This window comes from Chelonia mydas, chromosome 4, assembly GCF_015237465.2.
Source record: "Chelonia mydas isolate rCheMyd1 chromosome 4, rCheMyd1.pri.v2, whole genome shotgun sequence".
NCBI lineage: Eukaryota > Metazoa > Chordata > Testudines > Cheloniidae > Chelonia > Chelonia mydas.
This window is the reverse complement of record NC_057852.1, coordinates 123,034,366-123,059,984: the sequence shown is the minus strand read 5'-3', so window position 1 is coordinate 123,059,984 and position 25,619 is coordinate 123,034,366. Positions and strand designations below refer to the sequence as shown.

At 45.5% G+C, this 25,619-nt stretch overlaps 1 protein-coding gene across 1 annotated transcript in view; it reads left to right on the top strand.

Moving 5' to 3' along the window:
* Positions 1 to 17,306, top strand: part of NAT8L (N-acetyltransferase 8 like) — a 55,552-nt gene extending 38,246 nt beyond the window's left edge. Inside the window, exon 3 of the mRNA XM_007055975.3 lies at positions 14,075 to 17,306. Within this exon, the coding sequence (XP_007056037.1) occupies positions 14,075 to 14,442 (368 nt within the window). The 3' untranslated portion in view covers positions 14,443 to 17,306. The remainder of the gene's footprint in view (positions 1 to 14,074) is intronic.
* The last annotated feature ends 8,313 nt before the right edge of the window (positions 17,307 to 25,619 follow it).

Below are 25,619 nucleotides of genomic sequence, written 5' to 3'. Positions count from 1 at the left end.
GAATATTGAAGAAGGCTGTGTGGGGAGAACTTGCACCAGGCTTGTAGTCAGAAAGGGAAGACCTCTCAAAGGAGTCTGAAGGGACTTTTGAGAGAGGTGTGGCACATTGAACGTATTTGGGAATGTACGAGTGGGCAGGTGGTTAATTATCCTGGGATATGGGAGGTGAGGTTTGAAGGAGAATAGGATGAAGGCATGAGGTGCTTTTATTGTCTGACAGGGCCTCCTGGCACAGAGATATTGGAAGGACAGAAAGACTGTGGGTAGTAGTTACCTGAAGTGATGTAGCTGACATTAATGGAAGAAATAAGGCTCTAGATTCACCAGTACACTCTGGGCCTGCTTTGTGCTTCTCTGGCAGCCGAAAGGAGCCATAAACCTGGATTAAGTGGCCAGTTAAATTAGCGATGCGAAGCAGCAGTAAACCCAGAGTGGCGCAAAGCAGCTGGAGCATATCAGTGATTCTGGTCCATTGAGTTCTTTGATCACAGGGGTAGAGGACAAAGCTTATTATGTTAGAGGTAGCAAATTTCTTGGAGCCCTTGGAATTATGGTCAGAATTATGGTCAGGCCACATACTCTGTTGGTGTAAATTGGCTCTGCTCCAGTGAAGTCAAGGGAACTAGACCAGCTTACACCAATAAAAATTTGGCCAATGGTAGTTAGCATTTGCTAGAACAGCAGTTCTCAAATTGTGGGTTGGGACCCCAAAGTGGGTCGCGACTCCATTTTAATGAGGTTGCCTGGGCTGGCTTAGACTTTCTGGGGCCCAGGGCCAAAGCCCAAGCCTCAGGGCTTTAGCCACGGGCAGCAGGGCTCAGGTTATAGGCCCCTTGCCTGGGGCTGAAGCCCTTGGTCTTCAGCTTTGGCACCCCCAAGGCAGCAGAGCTCGAGTGGGCTCAGGCTTCAGTTCCCCCTCCTGGGGTCGTGTAGCAATTTTTGTTCTCAGAGGGGTCGCAGTGCAATGAAGTTTGAGAACCCCTGATCTAGAAGGGTCTTATCTAAAACCTGAGCTTTTTATCTAACTTAGGAACTTATCTGGCCCCCAGTATCTGAGTGCCTGACCATCTTTAGTGAAGTTAACCACACAACACCCCTGTGAGACGGGGTAGTGTCATTACCCCCATGTTACAGAGGAGATCCTAACTGACTTGCCCAGGGTCACACTGGAAGTCTTGTGGCAGAAGAGGGAATTGAACCCAGATCTCCCAAGTCCTGCCTGAGCGCCCTCAACTGCTGGGCCATCCATCCTCCTCCTTTACTTATGTCTGTACTGCCATCATGGGATGTGTTTGCAGTTCCCGTAGCTATACCGGAAATAGCTTTAATCTAGCTAGCTTGGGTCCCTGAGCAGCAAACCTGGGGCACTGTGGGCTTCAGCCTGGGCTAGTCCTTCAAGTAATTATTCTGGGTTCCAGACTGGCTTGTACTGCCCGTGCTGAAGCATGCATTGCCACGGCTTCACTGCTCCAAGACCCAAGCTAGCTAGATTGCAGCTTGAGAAGACATACCCGAACTAGCTTGAATCACACCTTGTGATTGCACTCTAGACATGCCCTTTGTTGTGTAATGGACACCTGGGAATCCCTGCTGTTTTTCAAGGCACTGACCATATGATCGCCCCAGAATGGCCATTATATCAGGGAAACAGTGAAGAGAAGAAGAAAGCAATGGTATGTGTAGAGGAAGGTGGTTAAAGAACACAATTAGAGATGTTTGTAAAGAAGGGCTAGTTTAAGGAGATTTTCTTGCAATAAGTGGGCAAGATCAAGAATTTTGACGGTATTTGAAGCTGGGTGGAAGTGGTGGATGATGGAAAGGAGCTAAGCCTGTGGGTGTTAGTTTCTGTAGTTTTGTTGGTCCAGGCATATTAGAGAGACAAGATGGGTGAGTTAGTATCTTTTATTGGACAAACTTCTGTTGTCTCTTTTGCCAACAGAAGTGGATCCAATAAAAGGTCACGTCACCCACCTTGTCTCTCTAAGTCTATGAAGGTAGATGAGGGTGAAGTTGAGGAAAATTAAAAAGGAACAATTATCGCAATGGAGGCTTGTCACTGACAAGGTGTTTATTCATCTCTCCAGTCATGATTATTTTCAAACAGCAAAAACCAATTTATGCGAGAATAAAATGTGAACTCCTGGTATTAATAGCACCCTATTAATTCTGTTGCCTACTTCTGCCAAGAAAGATCTGTTAGCTATTTTATTTCAGTCCAGACAAAAATGTATGAAAAGCAGAAAGGCTGCAGGCCTATGACTCATACCTGTAATTTCAGAATAAACAGGGGAAGGAGATACACATTTTCCACCCCATGGACGAAAAATGTCACCAGGGAGGGAATAGGAGGCTTTTCCCCCTGAATGCCTTTGCCAGTCCTCATTCAAAAATGTTCAGTTTTGAACTTCTGAGGGTAGTGATTCTGTTTAGTGGCAGTGCTTCTAGAACTAATTCAGCAAGACGGAAGGACGAGTCACCAAGAAGAATTAGTGATAGGCCTGTGAATCAGCCCAGGCTAAACTGACCATTAAGAGACAGGCTGAAAAGGTAGAGTTTTCCTGTTGTTCTGAAATGTGATGGTTCACTCTCCGAGCCAGTGTCTTATTTGGAGGGTGGATCTCAGGTCAGCAGTTTGCCACCAGTTTGCTCCCCTTCAAATTATGCTCAGCAACAGACCTGCATTGGAAAAAAGTAATGGGAAGCAATTTCATAACCCAGGTTTAAAAATAGATTTTCTTTTCCTGTTTAAAATTGTTGCAGTAATTTGCTAAAAACAAAGCAGGAATCTCAGAGGATACTTGATTTACGTGTCTCTAAATCTTAAAGGGGCATTTGTGTCATGGACATAGGCGCCATCCCTCATCCTAGTCTTTCTGTAAACCTAACTGTGCCATATGTCATTGTGTTGAGAGTAGAGCTGGTTGGGAATTTTTCAACCAAATATTTTTTTGTTGGAAAATGTTGATTTGTCAAAATTGATACTTAATGGGAATGTGTGCATGTTTCAGTGGAGAATAACTTCTCAGGTTTAGGATGGAATTGCTGAATTTGGCAGAGTAGGGCCTTGAACCTGGGTCTCCTATATCCCAGGTGACTGCCCTAACCACTGGATTATTGGCTAATCTGAACACTTTTTTTGCACCCTGCCCATCTCTTGATCTGAAATAGGAAACTTTAAAAAAATATCTGAACACTTTAGCAGGATGGAAAACCATTTCCCGCCCAGTTTCCATTCTGAGTTTAGTGGAGTGGAGGGAAAGGGGGTGCGTTGTGTTGATAGAACAACAAACTACATTTGATCTGGAACTAGCCTTGTAGTCTGGTTTAGTGGCACCATCATTTACTGCCATGCTGATGGCTCTGGTTCCAGGGCTGGCAAGGGTCAGTTTGCTGGGCAGGCAGCAATCTGAATTGCTGGGGGAGCAGAGGACATCTTATTACTTCCCAGTGAATCATATTTCTCGTGTCGACTCCCAGAATTGACCTGATGTGTTGCCAAGATTCAGGGAAGTCAACCTGGGACCTAGTCTCTCACCTCCCCCCCGTCTTGTGAATTGTCCTTATTGCTTGATTAGCCTTATTCAAGCCACGGGGGGGTGGGGGTGGGGTTGCTCATACGGATAAGGATGTTTTGCAGGATTAGGCCCTAAATGCTAAAGTAGGAATTACTTCATATAGAATACAGTGAGCTCTTCAGTTAGGTTTGAGAATTTTTTGCCGTCACTGAAATATCATTTGGAGAATTTATCCACTTCAGCCTTGCCTAATTAATTCCTTGATCAAACTTATTAATACAAAATTTAACATGTTTTGCTCTTGGGGCCAAATACTACTGTAATGTGAATCAGTGTAAATCTGGAGTATCTCCATTGGCTTCTCCCACCCAATAAGCATTCCGGTCATTGGAGGAAATTATTTCAGTACCTCTGATTAGCAAGGCACATCTATCCTTTGTTTCTAAGTTTTTAAGTTTCTAAACCTGGGATTCTTGGTGGATCTCATGCTGCTACTGGGTTCTCAGATTGCAACAGTGGTCATGTGCATTTCGTCATATCATCAACATCTAACAAGCAGATTCCACCTCTTCCTTTTGGATGCAGACCTCCCCGGTCTAATCCATACTCTTGCCACTCCAAGTTTAGATTGTTGCAGTGTTTTCTCCATTGGGCAACACCTTTGAACCATTCAGAAATTGCAGCTTGGGCATCCTTTTCAGTTTCCCTGTTCCTCCCTGAGAGCACATTATGTCTTTACTCTGGGATCTGCACTGGCTACTGACAGGTTTCTGAGTGAAGCTTGTGATGGGTTTGATTATTAAAGCCCTAAATACTTTTGATCCAGGCTACCTGAGAGATGCACTTCCAGTCGTGTGTTACTGCAACCCCTGATGTCATATGAGGCACTTGAGAGAAACAGAAGCAGCCAAAGCCGGGACCACTGCACTGGGCTGGGAAGGGGTAAAATGGGGCCCAGCTGGGAGCACCCTTTGGGACCCAGAATTGTGCAGGGGAGGACCCCCTCCCCTCAGCCATGTGGCATTGGCCGGGGGGAGGGACAAACTTCAGAGTGGAACCAGACAAAGACCCTGGCCAGTAGGAGCAGCTGCAGATACCACCCAAGCAGGGACCATCAGACATTCAGAGAACTTACTACAGTTCTGACTCAACTTTCTCTGCCCTGTACTGATTGGCTCTTTGAGGGCAGGGTTGGACCAGTCTCTGCACCTCAGCTTCACTCCAGATCTTCCCTTCCTGAGCCCCCTTACCTCCTTTCCTCTCCACTTTTCTTTCCGTCTGTGGCCCACCCCCAATTATATTTATTTTGTAGTGCTAACATGACAGTGTTGTTCTACTCCTTTCCCACCCTGTCTGTCTGGTCTAGTCACATGGCAAGCTCTTTGGGGCAGGGATTATCTGCTACTCTGTGTTTTGTGCAGTGCCTATCAGAATGGGGCCCTGTTCTTGGTTGGTCCTTAGGCACTATCCTAAGAAACTTGATAATAATAGTCAGGAACAGTGCTAGAGCATTGTCAGTGGTGAGTCCTTGGCTTTGAAACACGCTTCCCCCCTTGGTCCTCCAGCGCCAGGGTTTGGTGATGCTTGGCTCACCCCACAAGCCCTGCTTGCTTTCCAAGGAAAAGATGTGACAGAGGGGATGTCTTCAGGTGTGGGTTGAGGGGATGGGTTGGTTAATGTTTTCTGGGCTTGGGAAGTGTTTTTCATTTTTAAGATGTATGGGTGCCTGTCTATCTAGGTACTGAGCATGCTCACGTACGTGCTCCATCTTTTGGCTTTATTAAAAAGTGTGTTTTTATGTAAGCCCTGTAGTGAGCCTGCAGTCAGAGAAGAGGAGTTATATTTAAATCAGTACAACTGTGTGAGGAGAGGTCAAAGTTAAGCTGGAGTCCTTGTTTGTGTTGTCTTTTATTTAAGTAGGGTTGTTATTGGTGGAAACATTTACTTAGGGGGACAATGCTTATGGAAGGCTTAGACCTTGCTGCATTGTTGCCAGGGGTCTTCTGTGGGCATGCTCAGAGCAAGTGTCCACTATCGTCATTCCAATGGTCAAGTTTATCGTGCTTCTCTGCATTTCTGGCAATGTGTTGATGTACGGCAACAGGTAGTGTTCTTACCATAAGAGCAGTACCCAAGGACGATAGCTGTAGACATGCTTTGCTTGCTGTTTCTAGGAAAGCAATTACTAGGTGAAGAAGAAAAGGAGTACTTGTGGCACCTTAGAGACTAACCAGTTTATTTGAGCATGAGCTTTCGTGAGCTACAGCTCACTTCATCGGATGCATAGCATATCGTGGAAACTGCAGAAGACATTATATACACACAGAGACCATGAAACAAAACTTCCTCCCACCCCACTCTCCTGCTGGTAACAGCTTATCTAAAGTGATCATCAAGTAGGGCCATTTCCAGCACAAATCCAGGTTTTCTCACCCTTCCCCCCCCACACACATACAAACTCACTCTCCTGCTGGTAATAGCCCATCCCTCTTTGAAACCTCTCTTTATAATGCGCATGATAATCAAGGTGGGTCATTTCCAGCACTAATCCAGGTTTTCTCACCCCCCCCCCCACACACACACCCCCCTCCAAAAACCACACACACAAACTCACTCTCCTGCTGGCAATAGCTCATCCACACTGACCACTCTCCTTACAATGTGCACAACAATCAAGGTGGGCCATTTCTAGCATAAATCCAAGTTTAACCAGAACGCCTTGGGGGGGGTTTGTAGGAAAAAAAACAAGGGGAGATAGGCTACCTTGCATAATGACTTAGCCACTCCCAGTCTCTATTCAAGCCCAAATTAATAGTATCCAATTTGCAAATGAATTCCAATTCAGCAGTTTCTCGCTGGAGTCTGGATTTGAAGTTTTTTTGCTTTAAGATAGCGACCCTCATGTCTGTGATTGCGTGACCAGAGAGATTGAAGTGTTCTCCGACTGGTTTATGAATGTTATAATTCTTAACATCTGATTTGTGTCCATTTATTCTTTTACGTAGAGACTGTCCAGTTTGACCAATGTACATGGCAGAGGGGCATTGCTGGCACATGATGACATATATCACATTGGTGGATGTGCAGGTGAACGAGCCTCTGATAGTGTGGCTGATGTTGTTAGGCCCTGTGATGGTGTCCCCTGAATAGATATGTGGGCACAGTTGGCAACGGGCTTTGTTGCAAGGATAGGTTCCTGGGTTAGTGGTTCTGTTGTGTGGTATGTGGTTGTTGGTGAGTATTCGCTTCAGGTTGGGGGGCTGTCTGTAGGCAAGGACTGGCCTTTCTCCCAAGATCTGTGAGAGTGTTGGGTCATCCTTCAGGATAGGTTGTAGATCCTTAATAATGCGTTGGAGGGGTTTTAGTTGGGGGCTGAAGGTGACGGCTAGTGGCGTTCTGTTATTTTCTTTGTTAGGCCTGTCCTGTAGTAGGTGACTTCTGGGAACTCTTCTGGCTCTATCAATCTGTTTCTTCACTTCCGCAGGTGGGTATTGTAGTTGTAAGAATGCTTGATAGAGATCTTGTAGGTGTTTGTCTCTGTCTGAGGGGTTGGAGCAAATGCGGTTGTATCGCAGAGCTTGGCTGTAGACGATGGATCGTGTGGTGTGGTCAGGGTGAAAGCTGGAGGCATGTAGGTAGGAATAGTGGTCAGTAGGTTTCCGGTATAGGGTGGTGTTGATGTGACCATCGTTTATTAGCACTGTAGTGTCCAGGAAGTGGATCTCTTGTGTGGACTGGACCAGGCTGAGGTTGATGGTGGGATGGAAATTGTTGAAATCATGGTGGAATTCCTCAAGGGCTTCTTTTCCATGGGTCCAGATGATGAAGATGTCATCAATATAGCGCAAGTAAAGTAGGGGCGTTAGGGGACATTCCCTGCTTGCTTATTAGGTTAACACTTCCTTTTTATGATGATTTTCCCTTGCACAGCATATTTCATCCACATAGATGCTACTGTTTACTGTTCTTAGGGATTATTTCACTCACCATTCATGTGAAGTCACCTGTAGAGTAAAACACAGCTCAGCAGTGCACAAGAGTGAGAAATAATATTCTTCTTCCAGTGCTTGCTCATGTCTATTCCATTCTAGGTGTGTGGGCACCCACGTGTACAGTTGGAGATTTTTGCCTTAGCGGTATCTGTAGGGTCAGTTGTGGTGCCCCCCTGAGTGCCACGCTCATGCGCTGGTATATTAGGCGCCGCCGACCCTACGCCCTCTCAGTTCTTTCTTAATGCCCCTGAGAGTTGGTCTGAGCATTTTGTCTTGCATCACAAGAGTGTTAGTGGTTCTTCCAGTCCATGGTTCTGTCTCCTTTGTTTTTAGTTTTTAGGTACTTAGTTAGACCATTACGTCAAGTGTTACAGTAGTAGTTTAAGAGTTGGAGTCCCAGCTGGGACTTTGCCTCGGAGCAGGGCATGCCCCAAACCCCAGGCTTTAAGCCATGCTCATTGTGCAGCCAGCCAATACCCATTAGTCACCCTCACGATAGCTGTTTGGGGGAGTCCCACAGAAAGGACAAGTGCAGGATCTGCAAAAACTTTTGCACTCAAACGGAACAGGATATTCGCTTAAGGGCCCTCCTCATGGAGGCTGTGCTTTGTCCTGCCTCGGAGCCCTCTCGATCAGACTCCATACTCGGCACTTTGGCATCTGTGCGCACTTTGGCATTCCACCGACACCGGAATCCGCCCAGCACCATTCCCCCTCACTGGCGCCTAAGAAGCGGTCAAAGTCAACGGGCCCGCTGGCACTGCAGAAAAAGGGGGCTTTGGGCAAAGGACCTGTGTTAGGCTACGTGCCCACCCCGGAGCTACTTGGGGACACCAGTGTGGTCGGACCCCCTAGCCCAGCCAGGGACCCACCTCCGACTCCAGGGAGTAGCAAGGGGTCCCAGCCCCTCATAAGGCCATCTTTGCCCGAAGCTGGCCTGGCTGCCAAAGCAAGTAGGCCGGTCGGCACCGCAGACTCCAAGCCAGGCGATGGACCTGGCTAAGGCCATGGCATCTATGGGCAAGCCAGTTATGGGACTGTCCCCTAAAGCAGCGGAGCATCCCCGGTCCCCATACCACAGGCGTCAATCCCCATCACCGCAGCCTCGGTTCCCTGTCAGAAGACCCAGGTCCCTGACGCCAAGATGTCCACCTGCGAGGCACAGGATACGTGAGTCACGACGCCGATCCTCGTACACACAGTACCATCGGGCCTCCCACCAGAGATTGCCACGGCGCAGATCACCATCACCTAGGCAGTCTCCCAGGCGTCAATCCTCTCCAACCCCCCCCCCAGTGCCGGATTGTTCTCAGATGCGGCACCGATCTTCAGCTCCCCAGTACTGCTCTTTGGGCAGGGACAGTTCCTCACCCTCTTCTTGCCAGTCGCCAACGAGGGTAAGTCGGCAGACTGCGGAATCTACAGTTTCGCCCTTATCACTGGAAGGGCAATGGTCCAAGTCTGAAGGACAGTTCAACCCCTCACCAACAAAGGTGAATCACCACCAGGCTGCGAGACTGGCATGGCTCCTGCGGTGGAGGCAGGGGCAGTGGCCCGCCCAGTGGCAGTACTGGAACCCGTGGCATGTACCTTTTATGCCCGTCCCATACTCCCACCGTTCCTCCTGGGCTGCATCGGACAAGCTGCCCCTGGCACAGCCAGCACCGGAGTCGGAGCACGGTGCAGAATCCTACGCAGGGATGACAGAGTGGGGCCCGATGCCCAAAGAGCCATCCCCAAGGGAAGCTGCCCCTCTCACTGTGGCACAGTTGTCTTCATCGTCTCCAGATGAAGCGGTGGCAGGCCCTTCGCAAACAAGCAGCCCCCTGATGACTTCAAGGAGCACCTGAAGTCCTGCTCAAAAGGGTGGCTGCCAACCTAAACTTGGAGGTCAAAGAGCTAGTGGAGGAGTCCAACCTCTTTAATGTCATGCCCTTCTCCACCCCAGCCCAGATCACATTACCTGTCCACCCAGGGGTCCTAAAACTTGCTAAGTCTGTGTGGTTAAACCCTCTCTTCCATTCCGCCTACTTCCAAGAAGGAGGAAAAGAAGTACTATGTCCCAGCAAAGGGATTTGAATACCTGTGCATCCCCCTCCAACGGGGGTCCCTGGTCATGTCTGCTGTCAACGAAAGGCCCAGACAGGGCCAGGTGAACAGCACACCGAAAAATAAAGATGCCAAGAGGCTGGACTTGTTTGACAGGAAAATTTATTTGACAGCCATCCTGCAATTTTGGGTGTTTAACCATCAGGTCCTACTAGGCACATACAACTTCAGCCTGTGGGGCTCCATCAGCAAGTTCAAGGAGGGCCTCCCACAGGACTGAACCCAGGAGTTCGCCACCTTGGTGGAAGAGGGAAAAGTGGTGATGAGGGGCACCCTCCAGATGGCTTAGGACGCTACGGACTTGGCAGCCAGGGTAGTCGCTTTTGCGGTGGTCATGAGGTGCAGCTCCTAGTTACAGTCCTCTGGGTTATCCCAGGAGATGCAGACTATCCTTCAGTTTCCTGTTAGAGGGATCAGGGCTCTTTTCAGAGCTGACTGATGCACGGCTCCATGGCCTTAAATATTCCCATGCCACCCTCCATTCCCCGTATCCCTTGGTCCAGCTCCTACAGAAAGAAGGACAGAGACAAAGGACCTGTTCCTCTGCTCAGCCTGGTTCTTCTGAAAGCCAGAAGCAGGCATTTTGAGGATGCGCCCGAGGATAGCGACCCAGTCACTTCCCAGGATCCACCCCCCTGCTCTTTCCTCAACCGCCTGCGCCCCTTCCGATCGGCCTGGTCGCAGCTGACCTCAGACGGTTGGGTGCTCGACATAATATCTTCAAGCTACACCCTGCAGTTCATGGCCAGCCCTCTGTCCTACTCCCCCTTCCCAGTCTCTCTTCAGGGACCCTTCTCACGAGCAACTAATCGTTCAAGTGGTCGAGAACCTCGTAAGCCTGGGGGCGGTAGAGAAGGTCCCTCCAGACATGAAGGGGAAAGGGTTCTACTCCCACTATTTCCTAATCGCAAAAGGGGGCCTCAGACCCATTCTGGACCTGTGCTGCCTCAACAAGTCTCTCAAGAAGCTGAAGTTTCGCATGGTCTCTCTGGCCTCCATTATTCCCTCCCTGGATCCAGGAGACTGGTACACTACCCTTGACTTAAAGAATGCATATTTCCATTTTCCTAGGTCACAGGTGTTTTTTCCGTTCTATGTTGGGTCACTGCCATTTTCAATTCACGGTGCTGCCCTTCAGTCTCTTGTCAGCCCCGAGAGTGTTTACAAAGTGCATATCACCAGTGGCCGCTGAGGTGCCAAGGGGTGCAAATTTATTCGTACCTCAATGACTGGTTAATTAACGGCCTTTCCCGGGATCAGGTGGGGCATCATCTCAACCTGGTTTGCTCCATCTGGGGCTGTTAATAAATGAGAAAAAGTCAACTTTAATTCCATTGCAGTGTGTAGAGTTCATTGGAGGGGTCCTCGACTCTACTGAGACCAGAGCTTTGCTCCCTGAGGCTAGGTTCCAAGCCATGGCAGACCTGATCTCATGTACGCAAGCTCACCCTCCCACCACTGGTCACACATGCCTGCAATTGTTAGGCCATGTGGCGGCCTGCACTTGTGGTCCGGGACGCGCATCTCCGTCTCAGGCCTATGCAGGCGTGGCTGGCATTGGTCTGCATCCCCAAGAGAGACAGCGTGGACTGTGTGGTCAGGGTCCCAGACCACGTACTGTCATCACTCACATAATGACAGAATCCTGCTTCGGTGTTGGAGGGAGTTCCCCTCACAGCTTCTTCCCCGTCAGTGACCTTTGTCTCCGATGGCTCAGATCTGGGATGCGGAGCCCACCTGGGCAATCTCAACATGCAAGGTCATTGGTCGAGTCACAATCACTCCTTACACATCAACGTCAGGGAGCTCAGAGTGGTTTGCCTGGCCTGCCAAGCCTTCCTACCTCACATAAAAAGCAGGGTGGTCCAGGTGCTGACAGACAATACAGCGGCTATGTTCTATATCAACGAGCAAGGCAGAGCCAAATCATCTGCCCTTTGCCAAGAAGTCCTCAGGCTCTGGAACTTTTGTATACAACACAACATCCTTCTCGTAGCCACACACCTCCCGGGGCCAGGAATGCTTTGGGAGATCGCCTCAGCATGATCTTCTCGTCTCGACACGAGTGGTTCCTCCATCCAGAAGTGATCAGCATCATCTTCCAGAGGTGAGGGACTCCCCAGGTGGACCTGTTCGCGTCCAAGCAGAACAGGAAATGCCACGTTTTCTGTTCCTTTCAGGAGATTGACAGAGGCTCCCTGCCGGATGCTTTTCTGCTCCCATGATCATGGGCTCTGTTATATGCCTTCCCCCCAATGCCGTTTAATTCACAGAGTCCTCATGAAGATCAAACAGGGCGGGGTAATCCTCATAGTGTCAGCTAGGCTGCACCAGCACTGGTTCGGCACATTGCTGGACCTCTCAATTGCTGCTCTGTTACAGCTACCGCTCCTGCCAGAAGTGCTGTCCCAAAACCACGCAGTCTTCTGCATCCGAACCTGGCGGCGCTTCACCTGACAGCTATTTTATACATGGTTAAAGCTGTACCAAGCAAATTAAAAATTGCATTCCCTAGATGTCTGGAGGGCACTAGCCTTCTGCATTGAAAGGTCCAAGCCATTCCGCAAGTCAATGCAATTGTTCGTTGCAGTGGCCGACAGGATGAAAGGTCATCTGGTGGCCACTCAGAGAATTTCTTCTTGGATCACTGCCTGCATTTGCTACTGCTACGATCAGGCAAAGGTGTCCCCTCCAGCGATTGTCACCGCCCACTCAACCAAGGTGCAAGCCTCTACAACAGCTTTCCTAGCCCAGGTGCCTATCCAGGACATCTATAGGGCGGCCACCTGGTCATCCATCCACACGTTTACATCCCATTACACACGTACCCAGCAGGCCCGGGACAATGCTGGCTTCAGTAGAGGGGTGCTACAAGCCACTAGACTGTGAACTCCAAGCCCACCTCCAGGTTTACTGCTTGTGAGTCACCTAGAATGGAATCAACATGAGCAAGCACTCATAGAAGAAAAAACGGTTACCTACCTTTTTGTAGCTGTTGTCCTTCAAGATGTGTTGTTCATGTCCATTCCATTACCCACCCTCCTACCCCTCTGTCAGAGTTTCTGGCAAGAAGGAACTGAGAGAACATAGAGTCGTTGGCGCCTAATATACCAGCACATGAGCGCGGTACTCAAGGGGGTGCCTCAGCCGACCCTATGGATACCGCTAAGGCAAAAATCTCAGACAACTGCACACATGGGCGCGCACACACCTAGAATGGAAGGGACATGAGCAACACATCTCGAAGAACAGTTACAGAAAGGTAGGTAATTTTTTTTCCAGTTGACAATGCCATGGAAATTTTAAGTAGACAGACTGCAAGTACTCAATGGGAATTCTGACATCCACTTAGGATCAACATCCATGCTCTGGGAGGAAAGCACTGTAGGACACTAAATGACATGACTGGTTTTACATTTCACCTGAAAGGCAACAATATGCCCAGTAACTCCTTAACACTGTGACGGGCTCTGGTTCATTACTGATTGAGAGGGGAAGAATGCTGCCTACTAAATCACTAATATAACTTCCTCCAGCTACTGGGTTTTTTTTGTTGATCTCCTGTCCAAGTACTCCCTGCACCTAGCCCTGCTTAGCTTTGAGACCACAGCTGAATTCGGTTGGCTGCAGGGCTACTCAGTTACTGCATTAGGCTGAAGTTTCTCGTTATGTTGGATTTATCCTGACTTGTACTGTACACAAGCTATTCACATGTCCCATGGAAATAGAGTCCTTTGACAATGCTGGCTATATCAAAGAAGGAATTTTGCAGTAAAACCTACAATAAAGAAGCTCATTTTGCAGCTGCTTTTGACACAGAGCTCCCTCTAACTAAGGCCATTCCAAGAAACCAAAGATATGTAATGTTGTTGTGTTAGGGAGAGTTAATAAATTCCCTTTGTGTGCTTTATTGAAATAAGTGAAACACCCTTATAATGGATAACCTTCTAATAGGGCAGGGTGGCATATGGGATGGTTCCACTTCACCTTTCCCATATGATTTAGGAGAAGTGAGCTCCTGAGTTTGACATATTTTCAGGCTTTCACCTGAGAATTAAATCTTGGTGCAGGTTGAGGACAAATTCCCCTGGTCACCTTACACTGGTGTATTGTCTAATGTCCTTTACAATTTTGGTCTCAAATAGGAAGTCTTATATTTCAAATTGGAGGAGATTTTTTTTACACGTCTCCCTCTTGGGCAATAACAATCTCTTATCAGTCTTAAGAAAGCAATTTTGGGCCAGATGCACAAAGGTATTTAGGCACCTAAATATGCAGATAGGTGCCCAGTAGGATTGTCAACAGCACTTAAGTAGGTTGGGTGCCCAACTCCCATTGATTTCAGTACCTTTATAATCTGGCTCTGTGTCGGCCTAAGGTGATGTATTAAGCCCAGGTAAGCTTATGCAGAAGGGCAGTTGCATTCTTCAGCTTCAGATTCTGCTTTATCTTCTGTAGGCTCCTGCTTCTGGGTAGCTGTGCTGGACGGAAATGTGGTGGGAATCGTGGCTGCGAGAGGCAACGAGGAAGACAACACCCTGGAGCTGCGCCGCATGTCCGTAGATTCCAACTTCCGGGGTAAAGGGATCGCCAAGGCCCTGGGCCGCAAAGTGCTGGAGTTTGCCATGCTCAACAACTATTCTTCCATTGTCCTGGGAACCACAGCTGTCAAGATGGCAGCCCACAAGCTGTATGAATCCTTAGGGTTTAAACATGTGGGCATCACTGAACACTACACCCTCCCTGGGATGACGCATTCCATACTAGAGAGAATGTTTTTCCAGCTTCGCTACCACCGCTACCGCCTGCAGCTGCGCGAAGAATAAAAACAAAAGCAAAAAAAAAAGTTTTTTCTCCCATCCCCCCAAAATTGCCCTTATTTTCTTTTTCATTGTTTTTGTTTTCAATTGTTTGTTTCGTTCCCTCATTTCATTTTTAATTTGCTTTGTGCAGCTTGATTGTACAAAATAAGGATCCTTCCTCGCATGCTGTAGGTGGTGGTGCTGAGGCTGGAAGTACTGCTCTCCTAATGCATACAGTGTTAATGACCTGGCAGGTCAGAGTGGACCTACAGCCTGTTGTTCCAATCTTACCCGGGTACCTACATAAAGCACAGAAACTTACAAACATAATAGTACCACTGGTCTGGTGTACATAGTATTTTTTTTTCCAAATGTAAGATAATGTAGTGATGACATTCATAATACAGTAAGTGCAGAAATATTACTTGAATGCATTTCTCAGTATTTCATGCACCAGTAACTAAAATATGCATTCATCTTACGATAAATTACTGGTTAATAGTTTTCAAAGAAAATGTGAAAAAACGCTTGCTACAATGCATGAAGAGGAAGTGTGTGCACGCACTCAAACACACAGCACTGCCATCCAGGCACTGGTGTTGCACTTTTTTTGGATGTGCCTCATTCTGCCAAATATCTGAAAGAACCTTGGTGCATCCAGTAACCATGACTTTTTCTCCATTCTCATTTTCCTTCCTAAGCCAGCAAACAGACTTGAACCATTTGAACTCTGAGCCCCATTGTAACATATTGTAAAGTAAGATCAAACTTAAATATCTCCTGCGCTGTTCTATATCCATGCATAACCTGCAGTCCTGGGCCAGACTTCTGCATGTGCATTGGAGTTTCTCTTTGCTGCCTTCTGGGTTTGTTTGTTTTTTTGTTTGTTTGGGGTTTTTTTTAATTTTTTTAAATTTTATATTTGTTTTGGCTTTTGCTGAATGGTGTCATTGAAGCATAATGGAGGCTGCAGTTCCTATGGCAACACATTTGCACATTAATGTGAGCACCAAATCTAAACACTTCAGACAAGCAATGTGTGACAGATAATTGCATTTTGGGAGTGTGCGGGGGGGAGCATACATATTATCTTAACCAGCTGCTGTTTAATAATTATAGATGGCCTCACTGCAGCCTTCCATAAAAGGTAACTAACTGCTTTAATGATGTCAGATTTGTGAATTGTACAATGCAAAAAGCAATGCAAAGCAGATTCGGCATGTGTCTGTACCTAATATGTATGTACAGTGCCTGCCAACAAAAGAATAACCAAGACTACAGCTTCTTCTAGCCTGAAATACCAATTTTTATAACTTATTTAAACAAATAACAACTTTGCATGAATTATGTCGGGGGGAAAATCAGTAGGTTTTAATTTTTAAAATGTGGTATCAGAAATATTAAAAACATTTCTGGTTGCACTTAATTTGGGGTGGGTGGTGGGATTCAACTATCTTATAACCTTTAAAGGGAAACCCCCTTTAAGTTAAGTTCCTGAAAAAAAAAGTTACTATTCTATGAAGTATTATGTGTGTGCGGTGTGGGGAAAAAAACCATGATGAAATTGATAAGGGACTGAACGTATGTTACTAACACTTGTAACTATAGTAGAAGCAACTAGGTAGGAGAGTTTCAGAGAGGAGGAAACAAATTTATCCTTGTCAAATCAAATAGTGGAGACAAGTAAGAAGGGTACTAGAAAGAAAGAAAGGAAGACCAGACAGAAGGCTTAACTAATAAGAAGTGGGACAGAACACACATGTGAATTATATTGTGAGGTGGAAACCAAAATGCTAGCCTTTCACTTCCAGTCCAGGGTCTTTCCTGCACTGAAATTCATCAATGTAAAGGTAGGAATTGGGTCCACAGTTCATTAGTTCCTAACTGGCTGGTAGCCTATGGTACTGGCCAGTTAGACCGGAGAGTCAAACTCAGGACTGTCTGTGCAATTCCTGCTTACCAAGGGTGGGAGCATCTCCATGGGTGCTTCTTTCAATCGGGAAGAAGCCTGCACATACTTAGCAAGTGTTAAGGAGAAAGGCAGCTTTCTCAGTAGAGAAACTGGAGCCTAATGAGAGGGTGTGAGGTTAGTCTCCTGAGCCCACCCTTTTCATTCATTGTCTGCTCTTGCTTCTAGCTAGCAGGGTGGGAGAACAGATTCCAGCCTCCATACGCAATGCCAGGTCAAGGGGCGAGCAGGGTCGGGGGTACAAAGGGGTAGGTGCAGGCACATCCGAGTCAGAAGATTTTGTCCTATTACTCTGTTAAGCAATTCACACTCTCAGCCCTGGATTTCTGCCTGCCTCAATCTATACCATACATAAAATGGCAGTGCCCTAAGGTATATTGTCCCAATAATAAAGGGAGAAAGTAGATAATGGAGGGCACTATGTCAGGAGACCAAGAGCTTAATTAACACAATTTCTTTGCGGGCTACTATATATTTTTAAAAGTCTTTCAGTGCTGTACATTTCTCCTGAAGTGGAGGGTAGGGGTTTTTGTATAGTGTACAGAAATTGGCATAATATTTTCTTGCTGCTTTCAGTGATTTATTAACCTGGGTAAAAATAGACCATTATAAAGTGTTAGCAAACGTGAAAGAAAAAAAAGTTTGTGCCTTTTTTAATTTTTTTTCAGTTGCTGTAGAGTCACTGCACTAAAATCTTTCCAGATAATGAAAATAACTAGTCTCTTAATGAAGGGGAAAATACATAAATTTAATTGTTGTTTTTTTATTGGGGTGTCTAATTAAAAGAATGTTCTTGGTTTTATTTGATACCTGTGCCTTTGTAATATGCCTCATTCATATCTATGTCATAAGCCAAAACTGGTTCAAATGTCCTAAACTCCCACAGAGACAGAAACACAGTTAAGTCACCAACTTTCTTTAAAAAAAACAAAACAGTTAAAATGTAACATTATTATTGTATCTCTGACCATAACACCTTTGATTTGCATAAGCGAGATAATGCTTTTACAATATGCAATTTGGAAGGCGCTATGGGAACTCGGTACTTCTGAACAGGTGGGCAGGGCACCGAAGTTGTAATGACCGGAATCAAGATGCTGCCTCTCAGAGATTTATTGTTGTGCAAATTTATTTCTCTTAATGCCTGTGTGAAGTCACCCCTGCTTTGTCAGAAATGCATTTTGGAATATTTTGTTTGGTGAGAACACCAGGAGCCATTGCTGTCTGTCCTGTTCACTAGCTTTATCTCCAAACGGAAGTAGTTCTTGCTGAATGTCTTGCTTTCGTTTTGCCAAACCATGACACCAGAGTGACTGGTGGAACTCCTACTAATCTAAGCCCTGTCTGTGCTGGCATTCACTGGGAACTCTCCAGCTGCTACAGTAGCTTCACCTCTGGTAGCAGGAGTGAGAGTGCTAGTGTAGACAAGGCTTGGGTATCTTTATTGCTGTTTGCTAGATCTCCTTTGAGTATGGTTAGACAACTCAGAGGTTAAAAACACTGGACCCGTCAGTGCAGTCTTAGTTGTTGGACCTGCATTTCTGGGGAAACTTTCCCCAAGCATGTTAATATGGACGCAGCCTTGGAGCCCGATAATCCCCTCTATTTCCTGTAGAATCTCTGTGGACTTCAGGCTACAGACTACTGATGCTTATCCCTTCCCGTCAGAGGGCCCAGTTTGGGCCAAAAGGCCAACTCCTGCAGTCCCTACCCAGGCAAGTCTCCCAGGCTGCATAGAGACCGCAAGATCAAAGACTTCTTTGTGTTTTTATCCATCCATAGTCTCAGATTTTATACATTTAAATGGCTTCATAAAAGATTAGTTACATCCATTTTTCTCATTGCAAGAACCCCAGAGCACATGTGAGGTGACACTTCTCACCACGAAAACTCCCAGCTTTGCATTATGTATTAAAATGCAGCTTGCTCTGAACCTACTGCTGCTGGAAGCCATATTGCTGGGTGGACTTCTTGTGACAATACCAGTCCTCCTTCATTCTGCTTGAACATTTCTTCGAGTGATGGTCCCTATTGTATTCCACTGTGAGTTATATATGTGCACCATGCGTCCGGAACTGGAGAATTTGAAAGTAGTGTCTGTTGGTCTGCACATGGCTCACCTCGTGCCTCCAACCGAGGGGATAAATGGCGGGGCAGACCAAGCACCTCTCCAGTTCCTTCTTGTTGCCTCATGGTCTGGGTCAGAACCTCTCTGTCTGTAGCTTCAGCTTTGGCCTTTAAAATAGGATTTAGTTTTGTAAATAGTTCTAGCATTTTGTACAGATTTCCCCCAAGGTTGTTGCAGAGTTTCGCTTGAACTAGTCGATCCGCTTACCTGTGTTCTTCCCTAAACTACACGCTTCCTAGGAGGAACAGAGACTCCATACCCTCGATGTGCAGCGAGCCTTGGCCTTTTACCTACACAGAACAAGACCAATCAGGAAATCCCCAGGACTATTCGTCGCTACAATGGAAAGAATCGGGGGACAAGTGTTCTGCACCTAGGGGGTTTCCGAATGGATCTCTAACTACATCCTATTCTGCTATCAACTATCGAACCTTCCCGCCCCACCCGATGGGGTAAGCTCATTCCACAAGAGCACAAGCAGCGACTAGGGCATCGCGTCATGAAGGGCCCCACCTTGATGGGGTAAAGCAGCCATGTGGAGCTCCATTCACACCTTTACAGGACATTATGCCCTAGTCCAGGGCTCCTCTCCTAATGCCTCCTTTGGAATGTCTGTCCTTCACTCAGCCCTAGTGTCTGCCTCCTCGCACCCTCCTCCTGCTGAGACACTGCTTGTTAATCACCCTCAGTGGAATACTAGAGGGCCCATCGCTCGAAGAAAAGGAGGAGGTTACTTACCTGTAACTGGAGGTTCTTTGAGATGTGTGGTCCCTATCTGTATTCCACATCTCGCCCTCCTTCCCCTCTGCTTCAGATCTTCCCTGATCTGGGGTGGAGAAGGAACTGGAGAGGCGATTTGGTCCATCCTGCCCTTTATTCCCTGGGTCAGAGGCATGAAGTGAGCCAGGGCGCATGCGCTGACCAACAGATGCTACTTTCAAATTCTCCAGCTCCGGACACACGGTGTGTGTGCGTAACCCACAGTGGAATACAGATCTTGAAGAACCTCCAGTTGCAGGTAAGTAACCTCCTCTTACTGGCTGTTGTTATTTAACACTGGTATACAGCAGTAAGTGTGTAAGGGGCTATACAAAGACACCGTCCCTGCCCTGAGAAACCCTCAATCTAAGTCTGCAATTGAAAGAACCTTTTCAGGATCTTTCCAGGGGGGTTATTCTAACATTGTAGAGAGTTAATTTATGTACTAAATAAGAGACTACATTAAAATTGAATTTTTAACAGTGTTTAGACACCTGTTACTATTCCCTGTCTATGAACAGGCTGTCAATGGGAGAAAAGGGGCTGCCATTTTAGTATTTCCATGCAAGCCCTCCAGACTGATGCACAGTGTGGTGGAACAATCACAGATTCTGTGTGTGTGTGTGTGTGTCTCCCTCTCTCTCTCTCTCTCTCTCTCTCATCATAAGGCTTGGAGTTCATAACCACCTTGAGTTCAGCTGGAGAATGTTTTTAAGAAGTAATAGAACTTAGTATTTTACAACAGCTGTGCCACTGTCTGCTTTTCCCATGCATGCAAATGGATTATCCCTGCTCTCTGCCCCATTCTGCACTGTCAGCGTCACGGTTGCAGCTTTCTAGTTAATTTTTATTTTAGTGTCAGGATTCTGTTTTGGTGATTCGTTTAGCAGCCAAACATAGATTTCCTGCCTGCAGCCTTGATCCTACCATGAGCTCCATGTGTGTGGATTCCTGCAGGAGACCCAACTGGGGTCGGGGTCAGGACCAGGATCCTCTTGGCTAAACCCTCCTTGCAAGATCAGGGTCTAATATATTGCATAGTCCTCTTAAAATTGTAAATCACTAAAGGGAAAAATAAATATTTGATTCACATGTGTCTAATATTGACTTCATTAGCACCTGAGCCCTCCTTGGGAGACACCTGGGCAGTTCTCGCTGAAACAACAGGAGTTGTGTGTGCATGCTAAACTGGGGGGCAGAATCGGCCCCTTGGCGCCTGCTCTGAGCAGTGCCACCTATAAACCATATGTCTTATTGACATCTAACCCTGAGCAGCAGGAATCTAGGCCCCTGACTCTGCTCAGCTCCATTCAGTGATGCTAAGTGGTTAAAGCAGTATGGAAAGTGGGTTCTAATCTTCTCCAGGCCTCCTCAACTGATATTGTCACAAACTCATGCCATTCCCCCTCTAGTGAAATGGTCAGCACCTGCAGAAGGTTTAGAAATGGCCGCTTTAATCTCCGCTTTGACAGGCGCTTCACAGTGCTTCTTGCCATGGGAGCTTTCAGAATTCTGCACTGAGAGGGATGACGCCGGGCTTTCCCCTAGGTTGCTACTGCAACAGGGTATGTACAATATTATTTTTCAATACCACTTTAATGCTTCCTAGGTTCCCCTCTCCATAATTGTATTGCAGTCTCTATTCGCACACAGGACTGTGGGCTCCAGATACTGTTTTTATGCACAGAGTCCAACATGTGTTAGTAGAATAAGCTTCTCCTTCCTAGTGCATCCATGGAACAAAATTATTGGGTATAACTTGTGGGAATGAAACTTAATTCCAAGAACTGTGTTTGTGATTAATTTGTAGAAGTAAATTGATTTTAAAATTGCTAATTAGCAAATATCTACATCAGTTCATTACTTTGCCTGTATGATTTTAAAATGAGTATTTGTGTAACAGCCTGGCATTTTATGTAGTTAAATCTTGTCAAGGGTTGAACAGTTTTTGATTAGTTGATTGTACAGTTGCAGGATGAAGCTTGGTTCTTAAAAGTGCTTATCTGAAATGAAAACAAGAATTTAACTAAAATGTAAAATACCGTAACAATGTTCTATGCATATGTGATCTTGCAATGTCACAACAACAAATTATTTATTTGAATGGTCACTGAAACGCCATATGAAAGTAGAGTACAATAGCTTATCAATGTAAAAATTAGTGCAACTTCCTTGTAAAGGATCAAGTGGCATGAGTAACATATTAACGTCCAGAGGCCCAATCCTGCAGCCCTTATGCACATCAGTGACAGAGCATGGACCGTGCAAATGACTGGAAGTCAGGAAACCTGGGCTGTGTTCTTGCCTCTGCCAATGACCTGCTGGGTGACCTGAGGCAGGTCACTTTTGCAAAACTCCTTGAGATCCAAGTATTCTTATTACTCACATGAGATGCAGGATTAGGCCTTGGCTGGCTGCTATTCTGAAGTGCACACTTCTAGGGTGCAAACCCATGCAGTGAGGAGCACTCTCAAGTCCCTGTGACTTCAGTTGGAATGGAGAGTGCTCGGCATCTTGCAGAATCAGGCCCTTAGATCCTTGTGCTCCCACTGCAGTGGGTGGCAGAATTCCCACGGATTTCATTGGGAGCAGAATCAGGCAATCGGATAAAAAAATCTGATCAATGAAAGTCAGTTGCTTAGATGTTTACAGAAGGCTGTCACTGTCCTTATTATTGTCCTTTGTAGCGTTGAACCGTATCAGTTCATGATCTGTATCTTCTGCCTTTTAATTTTTCCAGAGTTTATGGCTGAGATGCAGATGACTGGATAACTAATCCTTTCTGCAAGGTGTTCAGAATTGCTAGACACACAAAGGCAAGAGCCAGCTCCTGTTACCTTTGAATTAACAGTCTAATTTTAAATTTGCGCTAAGCCTGCATTTCATTAGAGCCTGGTTTAATGCTATTGATATGCACTCTATTTAAAGTCTAATAAAGGTGTTTTGATTCCAAGCCATCTGGAGTCCTGGGGTTGCATACACTATGCCACATAAAGAAAAATTAATGGATGTGCAATTATTAAATCAGTTTGAAAATGCAAAAGGATCAGTTTCCTTCTTCTCAAACCATACTCACACCAAACCTTGATCAAGAAATCTCATACCCTTGTGTTTGTAGCCAGAGGTTTTTACCTCTCCTCAGTGAGCGGGATATGTATAGATGTTGTATTTTCCCTCTCTGCCACTAAAAGACTTACCTGAATTATCTTTCTAAGCATCTTTAGCTGAAATTAAAATAAGCTAGCATGCAATGTAAACAACTGAGAGTGTAGTTAAAAGACAATAACTTGAAGTCAACAATAAGCTAGAAGTCAACATTTGGAGTGTACAAATCAATGCTTGCTTTGTTTTGCAACATGGATAGTTTTTTGAAGAGGAAAGAGTTTACTGTTAAAGTTTAAATAGTAAAAGGTGGAAGTTAATTAAATCAACAGTGTAACAAATACATAATGCAGTTGTAAATTTCTTTATAAGTAACACATGTTTGAATGTGAAATCAGCAGCTGTAAGCATGATGACTATATACTAATATTGTTTTCAATATCCTTTAGCCAAAGCTAAGTTTAGACATTTGCCTTGTATGTATTTTTTTCTTTTCTTTTCTTTTTTAATAACAAAAGCATCCACTGCGTTTTGGTTGTTCTTATGACTGGGCTGTTATCTTTAAGCAGTTTGTGTGCTTGCGTTATTTTATTAAGGCTAAAAAATCTTCTTGAAACTAATGCAGTTAAGGTAAAATCACTTCTTTGTAGTGTTAAACAGATTGTGTAGTATGCATTTGCAGAAATATCCATTCAATGTCAACTGAAAAAAATTGGGGCTAGATTAGCAGAATTGTTAGTGTCCAAGCGAGTGCTCTCCTAGTAAAAATCATGGGTTATCAGATTTAACATGCTCCTCAATGGAAACTCAGACTCCCCTCAACAGTCTCCTGTTCTGCATCTCTTCATACCTCTACAAGACCAATGTGAAATAAGTCTTGTGTTTTCTATGTTCAGCATGGTAAGTGCTGTACTTTGTAACAGGAAGCGGCTGCAAAACCTTAAAGACGTATTCTCCTATGAACATACTTTAAAACAGCAATAATTACCACTGTAAAGAAAATGAGTATGTTTGCAAAGACGGGGGGAGGAGAACGGGAAAGTAGTAAATGAAGACATAGTAATGAACACGCTGGCAATCAAGTGCTGCTATTGTAACTGGGGATCAGAATTAAGTACTATCATGGGCCATTGGTCTTTGAGACTTGAGGTCAGATTGGAAATGAACTTGTTGATACACGATCATCCAACTTGAAGACAATAGAAACACCCCAAGTCTTTATACAATGCAGTATCTTCTTGGTAGAATCTTAAAAGTAAGTTAAAGTAATCCACCATTCCTAGCTGGAGAGGGTTGTCCTGTCAGCAGATAGATGAGAGCACTGTCAAAAGTAGCATAGAGCAGTGTGTCTGTTTCTGCAGTCTCCTAATCCAGTTTTACGCTACAACTCTGACTCAACAATAGCAGCAGATAGACTAAAGGAATGTACTTTTCTGTGCCAGCACACAATGAGGATAATCAATGCTGCTGGTAAACGTTCGCATACTGTCCATATCAAAACAAACCAGTTACTACAGCATGTGTCAAGAAATGTTGTACATGCAAGTTACTCCTCAGTATATCTTTAGGCATTGGAGTCCCAGCCTATAAACTGCTACTCAATATAGTGATCTCTCTACTCAATCTTCCGTTAGCAGAGTACTGACACACTATATCCACTCAGCTCTGAAATGAATGCAGTGTGTCTTTAAGAAGAACCAAGTTCGATATTGTGAATGAATGACTTGTAGGTACTTAAGTTCTGTTTCTGATGGCCGTTGTAACTGTGAAAATTAACCAGACCTGCTGTGATAAATTTGGATAAATAAGGTTTATTCGGTTAATTTTTTATAAGTGAAAACTGAAAAGATGAAAGAATTGTAATATGAAAGCAACTGCTGTAAATGTGTGAATGAATAAAATCTAAAACTTACATAAGTTATTTCTAAACTGCATTGCAGTGAAATTACTGACTGTTCTTAGAGTACATGAAGTTTCAGAAAATTCGTAAGCTTTCGTAAGTGGTGGAAATGCTGCAGTAAAAATACCAGTTCTCTCTCTCTCTCTCTCTCTTCACCCCCCCTGCCCCCCCACTGGCAAATAGGAAATACATGTGTCATACATGCCTCCGTTTTACCATCCCCAGGCACTCATGGTTCACTGACTAATCCCATCATAGTTAGAAATGTGTTCTTCTGAAGATATGTATTTGGTAAATAGACAGTCACAACTAGGCCTTGTGTTCACACACATTAGTCTGCCAAGACAAGCTTTGCATTTGACAGACTATTGGCTTGGAATCGCATACAGTACGGTAATTAAGAGGAGTTGCTTCTTGAGGCTCTTGCAGATGCCTGTGGAAACTGCTTGAGAATTTGTGCTCAATACTAGAACTAGTCACAGATGTAGCTAAAGCCCCAGCTGAGATCAGAGCCTAATGGTGCAAGGTGCTGTTTATACCCAGGGTGTGAGATAGTTCCTGCTCTGAACAGTTTACATTCTGAACAAAGGACAGAGGAAAAAAGAGGTGTTATCCTCATTCTGGAGACAGGGCTATGAGGCACAGAGAGTTTGACCCATATCCTCAGAAGTATTTAGGTTTTAAATTCCATTATTTCAATGGGAGTTAGGCACCTATATACTCTGAGAACCTGGGGTTAAAACCAGTTGTCCAAGGTTACGTGTGGATAGAATCTATATCACCTGCATTCCAGGCTAGTGTTACCCCCAAGACCACCCTCCCTCTTGTTCTCTTCAATGTCTCTTTTCTTTTTATTTATTTTTTAATGTAGTTAAACTAGCACAGACACCATACCCATTACAAATCCTCACATTTTTAGGTTGGTGTAGTTGGTTAAAAAGCTGTTTTATCTCCTTCTACCTTAGATACTTACCTGACCCCCTGTCCCTATTACCTGAGTGCCACACAAGCTGCAATGTATTTATCCTCCTAACACCCCTTGCCTGTAGGGAAATGTGAATTAGGGGGGAAAAACCACACAGCCTCTACCCACCCCTCAGTCACACGGGCAGAGCTCAATGCACCGTATAATACAAATAAGCTAAACTGAGCCCCACTGAGGTGACAGAAAACTTCTCCTAAAAGCCGATTTACAATGCCAGGAGAAACTCAACAGCACACTGCCCTTTCAGTGGGGTTGGTCCAAGTGTCTCCTACCACAGGGACATGTCGGTATGGGTACTGCAGTAGGGAGTATGCCACCCAGCCTGGTTAATGGTGTTAAAACTAGCTTTGTGGACGTG